This window comes from Callospermophilus lateralis, chromosome 13, assembly GCF_048772815.1.
Source record: "Callospermophilus lateralis isolate mCalLat2 chromosome 13, mCalLat2.hap1, whole genome shotgun sequence".
Classification (NCBI taxonomy): Eukaryota; Metazoa; Chordata; class Mammalia; order Rodentia; family Sciuridae; genus Callospermophilus; species Callospermophilus lateralis.
Window position 1 is genome coordinate 105,458,442 of NC_135317.1, and position 13,316 is coordinate 105,471,757.

A 13,316-nucleotide genomic window follows, 5' to 3' on the forward strand; every position below is an offset into this window, starting at 1 on the left:
TAACATTAAGATGACCCAGATGTTAGAATTATCTGACAAGTATTTAAAACAGCCATAATAAAAATGCTTCACTAAGAAATTATGAATAGGAATTTACACGTGTGATATAATAGCATAGAATCATATGCACATATCATTCCATTATCAGTCCCTGGTATTCTTATCATAATTTATTTATGCAAATACAATTACTGGTAAAACTAGGTGAAGGTACACTGACACCTCTCAACAATTTTTGCAAACTTCGTATGAACTTAAAATGTTCTAAGAAATGATCTGAAAAATCAACTAGACTATAATTGAATGAGTCGTCTTCTGGGTTCTGTATTCTTTCCTACTGGTCTATAGGCCCATCCCTATGCCAGTCTGATTTGATTAACAAAGTCATGGTAGAATATTTTAATCATGATGGCCTCAAATCTGTTCCTCTAGCTTGGGTAAAGTTAACTGATTTCCCTTCTTTCATATTCCAATTCTGCTGAAGGTAATAGTCCTTTCTAGTTCCATTCTCAAGGGGAACAAGGACCAGAAATCCACTGTTAACCACACTGGCTGAACCAGCATGGAAACCTTCCCCTAGGTCTTCAGACAAGTCTCCAGATGCAGGCGCATCGGGCGGGGCCGCATGCGCATGCGCATGCGCATCTAGGGCAGGCGCAGGCGGGGCCGCATGCGCATGGGGGGGGGCTCCGGGCGGCCGGGGCGGGTCTGGGCAGCGCGGGTGCGCAGGGCCCCGAAGCAGTGGGAGGAGCCCACGGCCTCACCGTGGTAACGCCGCGCCGCCGCCGCCGCCCCGCCCTTGTGGGCCTTGGGTCTGTCAGCGCCTTTGCGCGTGAGGGTGCTGCAGGCGGGTCCCCGGACAGCCCGCCCTCCTCTCCGCCAGCTGTACACCTAAGCCGCCGCCGCCGCCGCCGCCATGCAGGGGGAGGACGCCCGATACCTCAAAAGGTGATGAGCGGCCCCCGCCTCCTTCGGCGCTGGGCTCCGCGAGGTGTGCCGGTGACCGAGCTGTCACTGCAGAGCGGGCTCGGACGAGGTGGGAGCCGGGAGGGGGTTGGGAGCGAGGCCGCGGGGCGACCGGGCCTGGCCGCGCCTGCCTTTGACTTCCCCGCCCCTCCAGGCCTAGAGATGGCCCCGGGGCCCGCCCCTCCAGGGTCCTAAGGACAAGGCCCCCGAGGTCCGGGCCTGAAGTCCCCCTGCCCCTCCAGGGACCTAAGGACAAGGCCCCCGGGGTCCGGACCTGAAGTCCCCCTGCCCCTCCAGGGACCTAAGGACAAGGCCCCCGAGGTCCGGGCCTGAAGTCCCCCTGCCCCTCCAGGGACCTAAGGACAAGGCCCCCCGGGGTCCGGGCCTGAAGTCCCCCTGCCCCTCCAGGGACCTAAGGACAAGGCCCCCGGGGTCCGGACCTGAAGTCCCCCTGCCCCTCCAGGGACCTAAGGACAAGGCCCCCGGGGTCCGGACCTGAAGTCCCCCTGCCCCTCCAGGGACCTAAGGACAAGGCCCCCGGGGTCCGGACCTGAAGTCCCCCTGCCCCTCCAGGGTCATAAGGACAAGGCCCCTGGGGTCCGGGCCTGAAGTCCCCCTGCCTCTCCAAACCTAAGACAGGGTCCTCAGAGGCTCATGCCTGAACTCCACCACCCCTCCATGGCCTAATGAGAGACCCCCGGGGGCCTGGCCAGAAGCCACCCCCCCCCAACCACCCCTGCCCAAGACAAGGCCCCCAAGGAGTCCCTGGGCCTGAAGTAACCCCCGCCCCTACTTGGGGGTCTCAGTCAAAGGGTTTTGAGATGATGGGGGAAAGTATGGCAGGCTAAATTGACAAGTGGCATCCCAGTTTACTATACTTTCTTCACCCTTTCATCTTTTGTCATAGAATCAGTTACTTCTTAAAGAAAATTGGAATCTGTTGAGATTTTTTTTTTTTTAATTTAGTTGTATATGGACTCAATGCCTTTATTTGTTTTTATGTGGTGCTAAGCTCGAACCCAGTGCCTCACAGTTGTGAGGCAAGTGCTCTACAATCCAGCCCAGGATTTCTTTTCTTTCTTTCTTTCTTTTCTTTTCTTTTTTCTTTTTTTTTTTTTTTTAACTGTGTAAAAGATAAGATCATCCGTAGTGAAAATAAGATACCTCTCATTGGACCCAGACTTAGCAGTAAAAGCTGAGTTTGAATGCTCCAAAAATAGTTAAACTCTGTTCCCGATTCAATAAATTCACGTGTTTTCTTTTGGACACAATTTCCTCATCTGAAAATAGGACATTTAACTTGTGAGATATGAAAGCAAAATATGATTATATTTTTAAAAGTTTAGGTGGTGACATTACTTCAGGTCATAACGCTAAGGTGTGATTGCAATAAATCACCAAGTGGATCTTAAAGCAGGAGCCAGAAACTTTATTCACCAGCCAGGGTTCTGGATCCACCAGCTGGTGGGCCAAGGTGTAGACTGCAAGTCTACACCCTTCAACCCCCCTCTCAGTGTTTGAGTACCTTTTATAGTCCAAAACCATATTAAAGCATAAGTGGCTATTGCTGTGATTGAAAACCATAAACAAAAATCATAAGATCTAAAATCATAAGCAGAAAAAGGAGTGGGCCAAAACATCTCTAGATGTATACAAGTTAAAGAATGGTTACTAACGGCTAGAGAATCTCTGACAGGGTTCAGAGACCCGAAAAATGGGAATCAAAGAGAGAATACTTATACATTGTATAAGAATTGCCAGTTTGTATTGCCAAACATGCTATGCTAAGCAACTGTCCATGGGTACAGAGGCGGGGCTTTCCATGGGAGAAGCATTTCTTACATGATGTCAAGTCTGAAGGCAAAATGGAATCTGTTTGATCATTGCCTGTATAGCCTGGCCCATAACAATAGCATACTTTCATTGAAAAGGTTTTCCTCTTTTTTAAAAATTTTTATTATTAGTTGTTCAAAACATTACATAGTTCTTGACATATCATATTTCATACATTTGATTCAAGTGGGTTATGAACTCCCATTTTTACCCCTTATACAGATTGCAGAATCACATCAGTTACACATCCACTTTGGCAGGCTCTGGTTATCACAGAAAGATCATCTAAGCAATAATAGGCTCTTAAAAGGAACTCAAACAATTGTAAATTAAATAAATTGCACTACCTTTGCAAAACTGAGGAATATGTTGCTTTTTAAATTTTATGTAAATGTATCTGAAACTGGTAATAATCAGGATTTATCAAAGACTTTTTAAAAGGAATATATAATCATAACAGATAGATTTTCATTTATTTTTTTCTCTGAATTTTGCTTACACATTGGTCTTTAATACCCCTTGGTTAAAATTTTTTGTGACAAAAGAAAAATTCTCTTTCAACTTTAAATTCAAGATTGTTCTAGGGCAAAAATGCTGCTGTTATACCATTTCCAGATTTTCATGTAACATAGTTTTAGTTTAGGAATATTGTACCAGTATGAACCCTGAGGTATATTGTGCCTTGAAAATTCTCAGCCTTAGCTTACTTTAAAGCCATATTATCTAGATTACAAAAAATAAAACTGAACCAATCACTAATGTTTGAAGTAAGTTAAAGTCAGAATCTGGAAAGGTTGAAAAATACATTTCTCAATTTTGCCTAATTCTGACAAAATTTTTACCTACTTCAGGTTGGGCATATACAGCTGACCTGTATGCAAACAAGGCTAATCAAAATTTATTGGCAAAACATAAATTATTGGTTCTTCAATAACAATTATGTATATTTCCAGCCATATTTTTACTTTTACATTTGTTTTTAACAAGACAGCAGAATTTTTCAGTCTAATTGAGTCATTCCAGATTTAACTAATTTCAGTGGTTTTATTGTAGCCATAATCTAGTTTCAGAGAAATCTAGTTTCCTTATATATATGTAATATTTGTATATGTTTGCATGCATAATACATTATAGAATCAGAAATTTTGGGTTTTTTTTCTGCTACCATTAGTAGCAGAAAAATTTTTATTTGATAGCACTAAATAAATACCAAATATGTAGGATGAGCCTAGCATTATTCTGGTCACTGGCAAAATGACTAAACAGATATAGTTCATATCCTTAGTAAAATATACAAACAAGTAAGTAGCTAATTACATTCAGTGATTTTTCTTTTTTGCTTCCTCTTAAAACTCTAGTGGTTTTCCATTGTTTTAGAGTGTTTAACTTTTCACCTTATCTCTCTCTGCTGTCCTCCTGCTTGATAATCCATGATTAGCATTACAGAAATAACATCCTTTCCATTCCTGTTTCAGTTTTATGTTCCTGTATGTACATCTTTGGGTTTGGATCTTGCCCTGTTCTTTACCTAGCTTTATCTTTCTGTTTGAGCCAAGATGTCACTTTTCCCAGAGAGCTTTCCTGAGCCTCTCTTTCCTATTCCAGAGTCCAGGTCCAATATACTTGTTAGGTTCTCATGATACCTCAGACCTTATGTCACTCAATATTACTACTTTATTGTTTATATTTCCTTCTGGTCCATAAACTTCATAAGGTTGAGGTACTGTTTGTCTTCCCATTGTATCTCTAGCACAATGCTCAGGACATTAATGAAGCTAGAATGAATTAGAAAGAAATATGAGACAAATCATGTAGGACTTATGAGCTGTATGTAGGGAAGAGTTGAAACTTTATTGCATGCATATTAGGGAACCATCGAAAGCTTTGGAGTGAATAATATGTCATTCATTCATTCATTCAATGGTTATTTGAAATCCTACCATGTAGAAGTCATTCACACAAGTCATAAGTGAATGCCTTTATGGCATTTATACTCCAGCAAAAACATAAAATTTAAACACTATATTATCAGAAATAATATGCTGATACTTATTGTATTTATCAATGGTGTATGAAATAAGTTTGGGGCTTAGTGTTTCTGCCAAACAGGCTATTGAGTCTTTGATAGGGACCATATTAAATCAGTAAATTATTTGGGGAAACACTGCCATCTTAAAATTAAGTCATCTAGTCCATGAACACAAGATGTCTTTTCATTTATTTAGAATTTTTAAATAAAAGTTTTATTTAAGAACTTTTTTAAAGTTTTTGTTTGAACATGTGTTTACCATCTTTGATATATACCTAAGTGTGGAGTTGCTGTGTCATATGATAATTCTTTGTTCAACTTATTGAGAAATCACTAAAGCATTTTCTACAGTGGCTGCACCTTGTGAAAGTGTAATATTCCTGCCTGCAGTATATGAGAGTTCCACTCTTTCACCTTCTCACCTACATCTATTATTTTCTTGGTTGTTTTATTTTTGTTTATTTTACAATTATGGTCATTCTAGGTCTTGTAAAGTGGTATCTTATTTTGATTTGTATTTCCATAGTTACTAGTAGCATTGAGCTTCTTTTTGTGTGCTTAGCCATTTCTATTATCTTCTCAGAGTTTTTACAAATGTATTCTGGTTAGTAGATCCTTATACATAATCTACAGACATTTTGTTCTATTTCCTGGGTAGGGTAGTCTTTTTTTATCTTGATAGCATCCTTTATTGTGCAAAAGTTTTAAGTTTTAGTGAAGTCCAATTTATTTTTTCTTAGTTGCTCTTACTTTTGATATCTTTTCAGAAACCATTGCTAAATCCAAGATCAGGAAAGCTTCCCTTATGATTTATTCTAAGCATTTTATAGTTATAGTTCTTAAATTTATATCTTATCCATTTTGAATTAATTACCATATATGAAGTGTGGTAAGGGTCCAATTTTATTCTTTTACATGTGGATATGCAGTTTTCCTAGCATCATCTGTTAATAAGATTGTTCTTTCCATTAATGGTGTGAGCATCTTTGCTGAAATTGACTGTGGAGGTGTAGGGGTTTATCTATGGAATCTCAATTCTATTCCAGTGTTTTGAACATTTGTCCTTGTGCTAGTACCTCACTATTTTGATTACTGAAGCTTTGTTATAAGTTTTGAAATTGGGATATCTTCCAACTTTGAGATTGGGTCTTCCAACTTTGTTGTTACTTAACCAAGATTGTTTTAGTTATTCAGGGTCCTTTGTGTTTCCATGTGAGTTTTAGACTTGGCCTTTCCATTTCTGCAAAACAGGCTATTGAGTCTTTGATAGGGACCATATTAAATCAGTAAATTACTTGGGAAAATACTGCCATCTTAAAATTAAGTCATCCAGTCCATGAACACAAGATGTCTTTTCATTTATTTAGTTGTTGTTAATTTCTTAAACAATGTTTTATAGTTCTCAGTATGTGTTGTGTTGAGAGCCACAGCCAAAGGGGCCCCAGCAAACTTCCAGCTGCGAGCTGATGATTGGCTCACAGTGGCCCCAGCAAACTTCCAGCTGCCAGCTGATTGGCTCCTCTGTGGTGATGCTCATTGGACTGTTTCCCCACCCTTTCAGACCATGGAGCTGCTCATTGGGGGACTCTTTTGGCTCCGCCCACACAACCCAGCCAATCAGCCTCAAGAGCAGGAGGAGTGGGGGGGTTGAGAGGCTTGTGGGAAGCCAGTGGTGGCAATTGGGCTCTGAGGGAATTCCTGAAGAGCTCGTGTGGTGCAGCGTGTGTGTTCTAAAAATAAAGTTCGTTCCTGCTTGATAAGTGGCTCCTGAATTGTGCCCAGCCAGACTGTGGCATTTGGTGGCCCGTATGGGGAACGAACCCTCGACCTTGGCATTATCAGCACCAAGTTCTGATGAATCCAAATTTAAAAAGTTTAGAGTAAAAAGGGTTATTTTAAGTTTAATTTTGGGGAATATATACCCATTCCCAATTCCCTCTTTTGCTTTAATAAGTACATTTTAATAGTTTGATGAGCTCTTTCAACTATGCCTTGTCCCTGTGAATTATATGGGATTCCTGTTATATGAGTAATGCCAAATGATGAGCAAAATTGTTTAAAAGAGGTAGAAGTATAACCAGGGGCATTATCTGTTTTTAACTGTTTTGGAACGCCCACAGTGGCAGAATTTTGAAAGCAATGAGCTATAATATCTTTAGTTTTTTTCTCCGGCATGAAGGGAGCCCATCAAAAATCTGGAAGAAGTATCAACTATAACATGCAAATATTTTAATTTTCCAAATTCTGGCAAGTGTGTGACGTCCATCTGCCAAATATGGTTAGGTATCAGTCCTCTAGGATTGACTCCAAGATTAACTTGTGGTAAAAAAGTCACACAATTTTGACATTGTTTTATTATTTGTCTAGCTTGTTCCTTAGTTATTTTAAAACGCTTTTGTAAAGTATTAGCATTGACATGGAACTTTTTATGAAAATTTGTAGCTTCTTCTAGTGTAGAGAAAATATGTATGTCATATGTAGTTTTATCTGCTAAACCATTGCCCAAACTAAGGGCTTCAGGCAATCCTGTATGTGCCCTGATATGTCCTATAAAGAATGGATCTTTTCTGTCCCAAATTAGACTTTGTATAGCGGAAAGCAAAGAGAAAACAGTAGAGGAAGGAGAAATCCTACCAGCATCTTCAAGGGACACTATAGCATTAACTATATACCGACTATCGGAAAATAAATTAAATACAGAATCTTTAAACATCACAAAAGCTTGTAATACTGCATTAAGCTCTACCTTTTGAGCTGATTGTTTCAGTATTAAAAATGTAAAAGTTTGATCAGGTGTAACTATTGCTGCTGTACCATTATTTGACCCATCAGTGAATATATTTGGAGCATTCATGATAGGTGTTTTTCTTGTCATTTTTGGAAAAATTACAGGATGCAATGACCAAAAAGACAATAAAGGATTAGATGGTAAGTGGTTATCAAATGAAACATTAGATTTGTACATGATTATTGCCCAAGTATTTAACTCATTAGCTATCTCATCAATTTGATCCATAGTATATGGAGTAATAATTTTATTGGGAGAAATTCCAAACACTCCCTTTGCTGCTTTTATTCCTTTGAGTATTAATTGTCCTACAGCCTCAGGATACCTACTAAAATAGTGTTAGGAGAATAAGATAAATGTATCCACCATAATAATGTACCTTCTTGCCAAAATACTCCTTTAGGAATATTTTTTGTTGGTAGTACAATAAATAATAAAGGCAAACATATCAATTATATCCAAATGCATATTTTCCATATATGTTTCAATGATTTTTAATGCCTTTCTTGCTTCAGGCGTTAACATTCGGGGTGAATTTGGATCTGATGGACCTTTTAGGATATCAAATAAAAGTCCCAACTCTCCTGTTGGTATGCCTAGATAAGGCCTTATCCAATTTATGTCTCCTAATAACTTTTGAAAGTCATTAAGTGATTTGAGTTGATCTACTCGTATTTGAATTTTTGGTGGACGGACCATGGTTGAAGATAATAGAACTCCTAAATAATTAATTGGAAAATTTAATTGTACTTTATCTATTGCTATCTCTAGATTACAATTTTTTAATAAGTTTGTAAGTGTGGCATAACATTCTAGCAATGTGTTTTAATCTTTGTGTGCTAATAATACATCATCCATATAGTGAAATATTTGTAGTTCAGGATTTTGATTTCTAAGTGGCTGGATTGCTTTGTTAACATAAATTTGACACATAGTTGGGCTGTTAGCCATCCTTTGAGGGGATACTTTCCATTCATATTTCTGATCAGGGCCTTCATGATTCAGTGCAGGGATAGTAAATGCAAAATGTGGACTATCCTCAGGATGAATTGGAATTGAAAAAAAACAATCTTTAATATCTATAACTAAAACATACCAGGTTTTTGGCAAAGCAGACAACTGGGGAATCCCCGATTGAGCAGGTCCCATAATAACCATCTCATTATTAATGGCTCTTAAATCTTGCAATAATCTCCATTTACCAGATTTCTTTTTGATGACAAAAATGGGAGTATTATGGGGAGATACAGAAGGTTGTATATGTCCTTCCGCTAATTGTTGTTTGACAAGGTCATGGGCTGCTTGTATCTTTTCTTTAGTCAGGGGCCACTGAGGAGAGGGGGAGATGTTGAGAGCCACAGCTAAAGGGGCCCCAGCAAACTTCCAGCTGCCAGCTGATGATTGGCTCACAGTGGCCCCAGCAAACTTCTAGCTGCAAGCTGTTGGCTCCTCTGTGATGATGCTCATTGGGCTGTTTCCCCGCCCTTTCAGACCACGGAGCTGCTCATTGGGGGACTCTTTTGGCTCCGCCCACACAACCCAGCCAATCAGCCTCAAGAGCAGGAGGAGTGGGGGCTTTGAGAGGCTTGTGGGAAGCCGGTGGTGGCAGTTGGGCTCTGAGGGAATTTCTGAAGAGCTCGTGTGGTGCGGCATGTGTGTTCTAAAAATAAAGTTCATTTCTGCTTGGTAAGTGGCTCATGAATTGTGCCCAGCCAGACTGCGGCAGTATTGCACCTCCTTGGTTATATTTATATCTAAATATTTTAACACTATTATAAATGGAATTGTTTTCTTAATTTCTTTTTCACTGCTAACATATAGAAATGCAATTAACTTTTTAACAAATCCTGGTGTATTTTGCAACTTTGCTGAATTTGTTCGTTCGCTCTAACGGGATTTTTTGTGCATTTTAAAGAATATTCTAAATGTAAAATTGTTATCTGAAGATACAGATAATTTTACTTCTTTATTTCCAATCTGTCCCATTTCCTGAGTTGTCTCTTTGCTACCTTGATAGTGTCCTTTCTTATGCAAAAGTTTTAAATTTGGGGTTTAAATTTTTAGGAAAAATTTTAGGTTTTTTTCTCCATGCCTTATTGCTCAGACTCAAATTTCCAGTACTATGTTGAATAGAAGTGTCAAAAATAGACACTGGTTTTGTTCCTAATCTTAAGGGAAGGCTTTCATTCTTACACCATTGAATATTAAGTGTAGATTTTCCATGCATGCCTTTTATCATGTTAAGTGATCTTTCTTATATTCCAAATTTATTGAGTGCTTTTGTCATGGAAGGGTGGTGGGTTTTGTCATGTTTTCCCTTCATCAATTAGAGTAATCATATATTTTTTATTCATTCTATTAGTATGTATTACATGAATATAAATTATCCTTGTTTTCCTTGAATAACTCATTAATGTGAATTATCCTTGTAAAACTCACTTGGCCATGGTATGCAGTCCTTTTAATATGCTGCTGGATTCTATTTGCTTTTATTTTGAGAACATTTGCCTCTGTAGCCACAAAGGATATTTTTCTATGTTTTTTTTTTTTTCATATCAGGATAATGGTAGCCTCATGAAATGAATTTAGAAATGTTTCTTCTCCTCTTCCATTTTTTTGAGGGGGAGAAGTTTGAGAAGGGCTGGTATTAATTCTTTAAATGTTTGTTAGAAATCACCAGTGAATCCCTCTGGTCCTGGGCTTTTCTTTATTAAGAGTTTTTTTTTTTTTTTTTTTTTTTTGACTACTGATTCAAACTCTTGTAGTTCTAGTCATTTTTTTTCTCTTTTGTGTCAGTTTTGGGTGGTAGGTGTATTTGTAAGAACTTTACCTTTCACTTAGATTATCTAGTTAATTGGCATATAGTTCATATTACTCTCTTATAATATTTCTTTATTTTTATAAGGTCAGTAGTGAAGTTCTACTTTCATTTCTGATCTGGTAATTGGAGTCCTTTTTCTTAATCTATCTAAATAAATGTGTCAGTTTTGTTGATGTTTTCATACAACTTTATTTCCTTGATTTTTCTCTATTCTTTTTCTATTTCTTTTTCTTTTTTATCTTTTATTCTATTCATTTATTTTTATATGGTGCTGAGGATCGAACCCAGGGCCCCGTGCATGCTAGGCAAGCTCTCTTCCGGCATGCCACAATCCCAGTCCTTTTTTTTATTTCTTATTTTTATTGTTTCTTTCTGTTAGCTTGGGATGTAAATTTTGCTCTTCTTTTTCTAGTTTCTAAGGTATAAAATTCAGTTATTGATTTGAAATCTAGCTTTACATTTCCCTCTGAGCACTACTTTTGGAGTATTATTTCCATTTGCATTCATCTCAAAGTATTTTCTGATTATTATTATTATGATTTTTTCCCATTGGTAGTTTAGGTGTGGGTTATTTAATTTCCACATTCTTGTGAATTTTCTATTTTTCCTATCATTATTGATTTTTAGTTTCATTCACTTGTGAATAGAGAACATAGTCTGTATAATCTCAGTCTTTTAAAATTTGTGAGTTGTTTAGTAACATATGATCTATACAGAAGAATATTCCTTGAACACTTAAGAATAATATATACACACACACACACACACACACACATACATACATATCATACATATACTGTTTGGGGTGGAAATTCCTTTATATGTGTCCTAGGTCTAATTGGCTTATACTATTCAAATCCTTTGTTATTGGCCATCTATGTAGTTCTAGTCATTATTCAAATTATTATATTGAAGTCTTTAACTATTATAGAAATGTTTATATTTCCTTTTCATTCTGTTAACTTTTGCTTCATTTAGTTGTTAGGTACATATGTTTATAATTTTTATATCTTTTAGACTGATTTACCCTGTTGTCAATATTATGTTTTGGATATGAGGTATCCTCCAAAAGCTCCTGTGTTTAATGCAGGAATATTCAGAGGTAAAATGATTACATCATAAGAGCTATAACCTAGTTTGAATCAGTCCATCCTAGTTTGGGAGCTTTAGGCATGTGGCATGTGGCAGAAGGAGGTGGATCACTTAGGATAGGACTGTCCTAGAAGGGTGCTTCTTCCCTGTGGACCCCTTCCCCCTTTCTTTCTCTCCTTGCTGCCATGAGTGAAGCAGCTTTCCTCTCCCATGCCCTTCTCTTGTCATATTCTGCCTTACCTTGTGCTCCGAACAATGGAATTGGCCATCTATAGACTCAGACCTCTGATACTGTGAGCCAAAATAAACTTCACCTCCTCTAAGTTGTTCTTGTTGGATATTTTGGTCGTAGGGATGTAAAACTGGCTAAAACAGTCAGTATATAGTCTTTGTTTTTTGTAACAATTTTTAAAGTCTGATATTTGTGTAGTAGTTCCACCCTTCTTTGGATACTGGTTTTCCATCCTTTACTTTGAAACTATATTCATGTCTTTGGATCTAAAGTGAGTCTTTTATAAACAGCATATACATGGGTCATTTCTTCCTTTTTTTTTTTTTTTTTAAAGAGAGAGGGAGAGAGGGAGAGAGAATTTTTAATATTTATTTTTTTTAAGTTATCGGCAGACACAATATCTTTGTTTGTATGTGGTTTTGAGGATCGAACCCGGGCAGCACGCATGCCAGGCAAGCGTGCTACCGCTTGAGCCACATCCCCAGCCCCCATGGGTCATTTCTTTTCTTTTTTTTTTTTTTTTTAGCTTCATGGAGAGCATTTATTACAAGACCCCACAGTGCTTTATTTTTTCTTTTCGACATCCTGTTCTGCAGCTTCCTTGGCCCTTTTTGCCCTGATGCCAAAGAGCCGGGCGTTGGCGCGAGCCATGCGGAGGCTGGCAAATGCTTTGAAGTTCTTCTCTTCGGTGATGACTCTGACTTTCTCCTTCTTGTACACGATCCGGATGGGCATCACTGGTCCTGTTAGCTGGGTGGCCAGTTTGAGTTCTTCAGCAGAGCTGTCTCCCTTCTTGGGGGCGGAGGGCTTCCTGGGGAAGAGGATGAGCTTGGAGCGATACTCCTTCAGCCGCTGCACGTTGGCCTGTAGGGACTCAGTGGATTTGTTCCGCCTCCTGGGATCCACCGAGATGCCAATAGTCAGGGCCACCTTCTTGTGGATGCCTGCCACCCTCAACTCCTCCAGGCTGAAGCCCCTGCAGGCTCGGACTTTGGTGTGATACCGCACCGTGGGGCACCTCACTGTGGGCCGGATGGGTCCCGACGCAGGGCGCGGCGCGATGTGGCGCGCTTTGGCTTGCCGGGCCTTGCGCCTGCGGATCTTCCGGGCCGGCTGGTTAAACCACGTGGCCACGCGCCGCTGCCAGTCCTTGTGGAAGTGGGGCTTCAGGATCATGCCATTCCAGCTGGGCGCCATGGCTGCCTCTTGCACGGAATCGGAGGGCGGAAAGGCCCCATGGGTCATTTCTTAATTATCCATTCTGCTAGTCATTGCCTGAGAGTTAAGTTCATTTGTATTTAAAGTAACTTACTGATAGGGATTTACATCTGTCATTTTGCTATTTGTTTCTGTATGTCATATCTTTTTTATTCTGAGATTATCCATTGTTCTCTGTATTTTATAGTTTTGATTCTCATTTTTGTATATATCTTTTAGTCATTTATTTGAGGATTATAATTAACTTCCTAAGCTTATAACAAATTTTGTTTGAGCTTCAGTAATATATAAAAACTATACTCCTTCATTTTCAACACTCCTTTATATTGTTATAGGT

At 39.1% G+C, this 13,316-nt stretch overlaps 1 protein-coding gene and 1 pseudogene across 4 annotated transcripts in view; one reads left to right on the forward strand and one right to left on the reverse strand.

The window, feature by feature from the left end:
- The first annotated feature begins 722 nt into the window (after positions 1 to 722).
- Kifap3 (kinesin associated protein 3) overlaps positions 723 to 13,316 on the forward strand; it is a 139,674-nt gene continuing 127,080 nt past the window's right edge. The window contains exon 1 of one of the 4 annotated variants that reach the window (XM_076872969.2): positions 723 to 948. In XM_076872969.2, coding sequence (XP_076729084.1) covers positions 917 to 948 — 32 coding nt within the window. In that variant the 5' untranslated portion in view covers positions 723 to 916. The other 3 variants (XM_076872968.1, XM_076872967.1, XM_076872970.1) reach the window with 3 other exon arrangements.
- On the reverse strand, positions 12,280 to 12,977 carry LOC143379242 (large ribosomal subunit protein eL13 pseudogene; annotated as a pseudogene).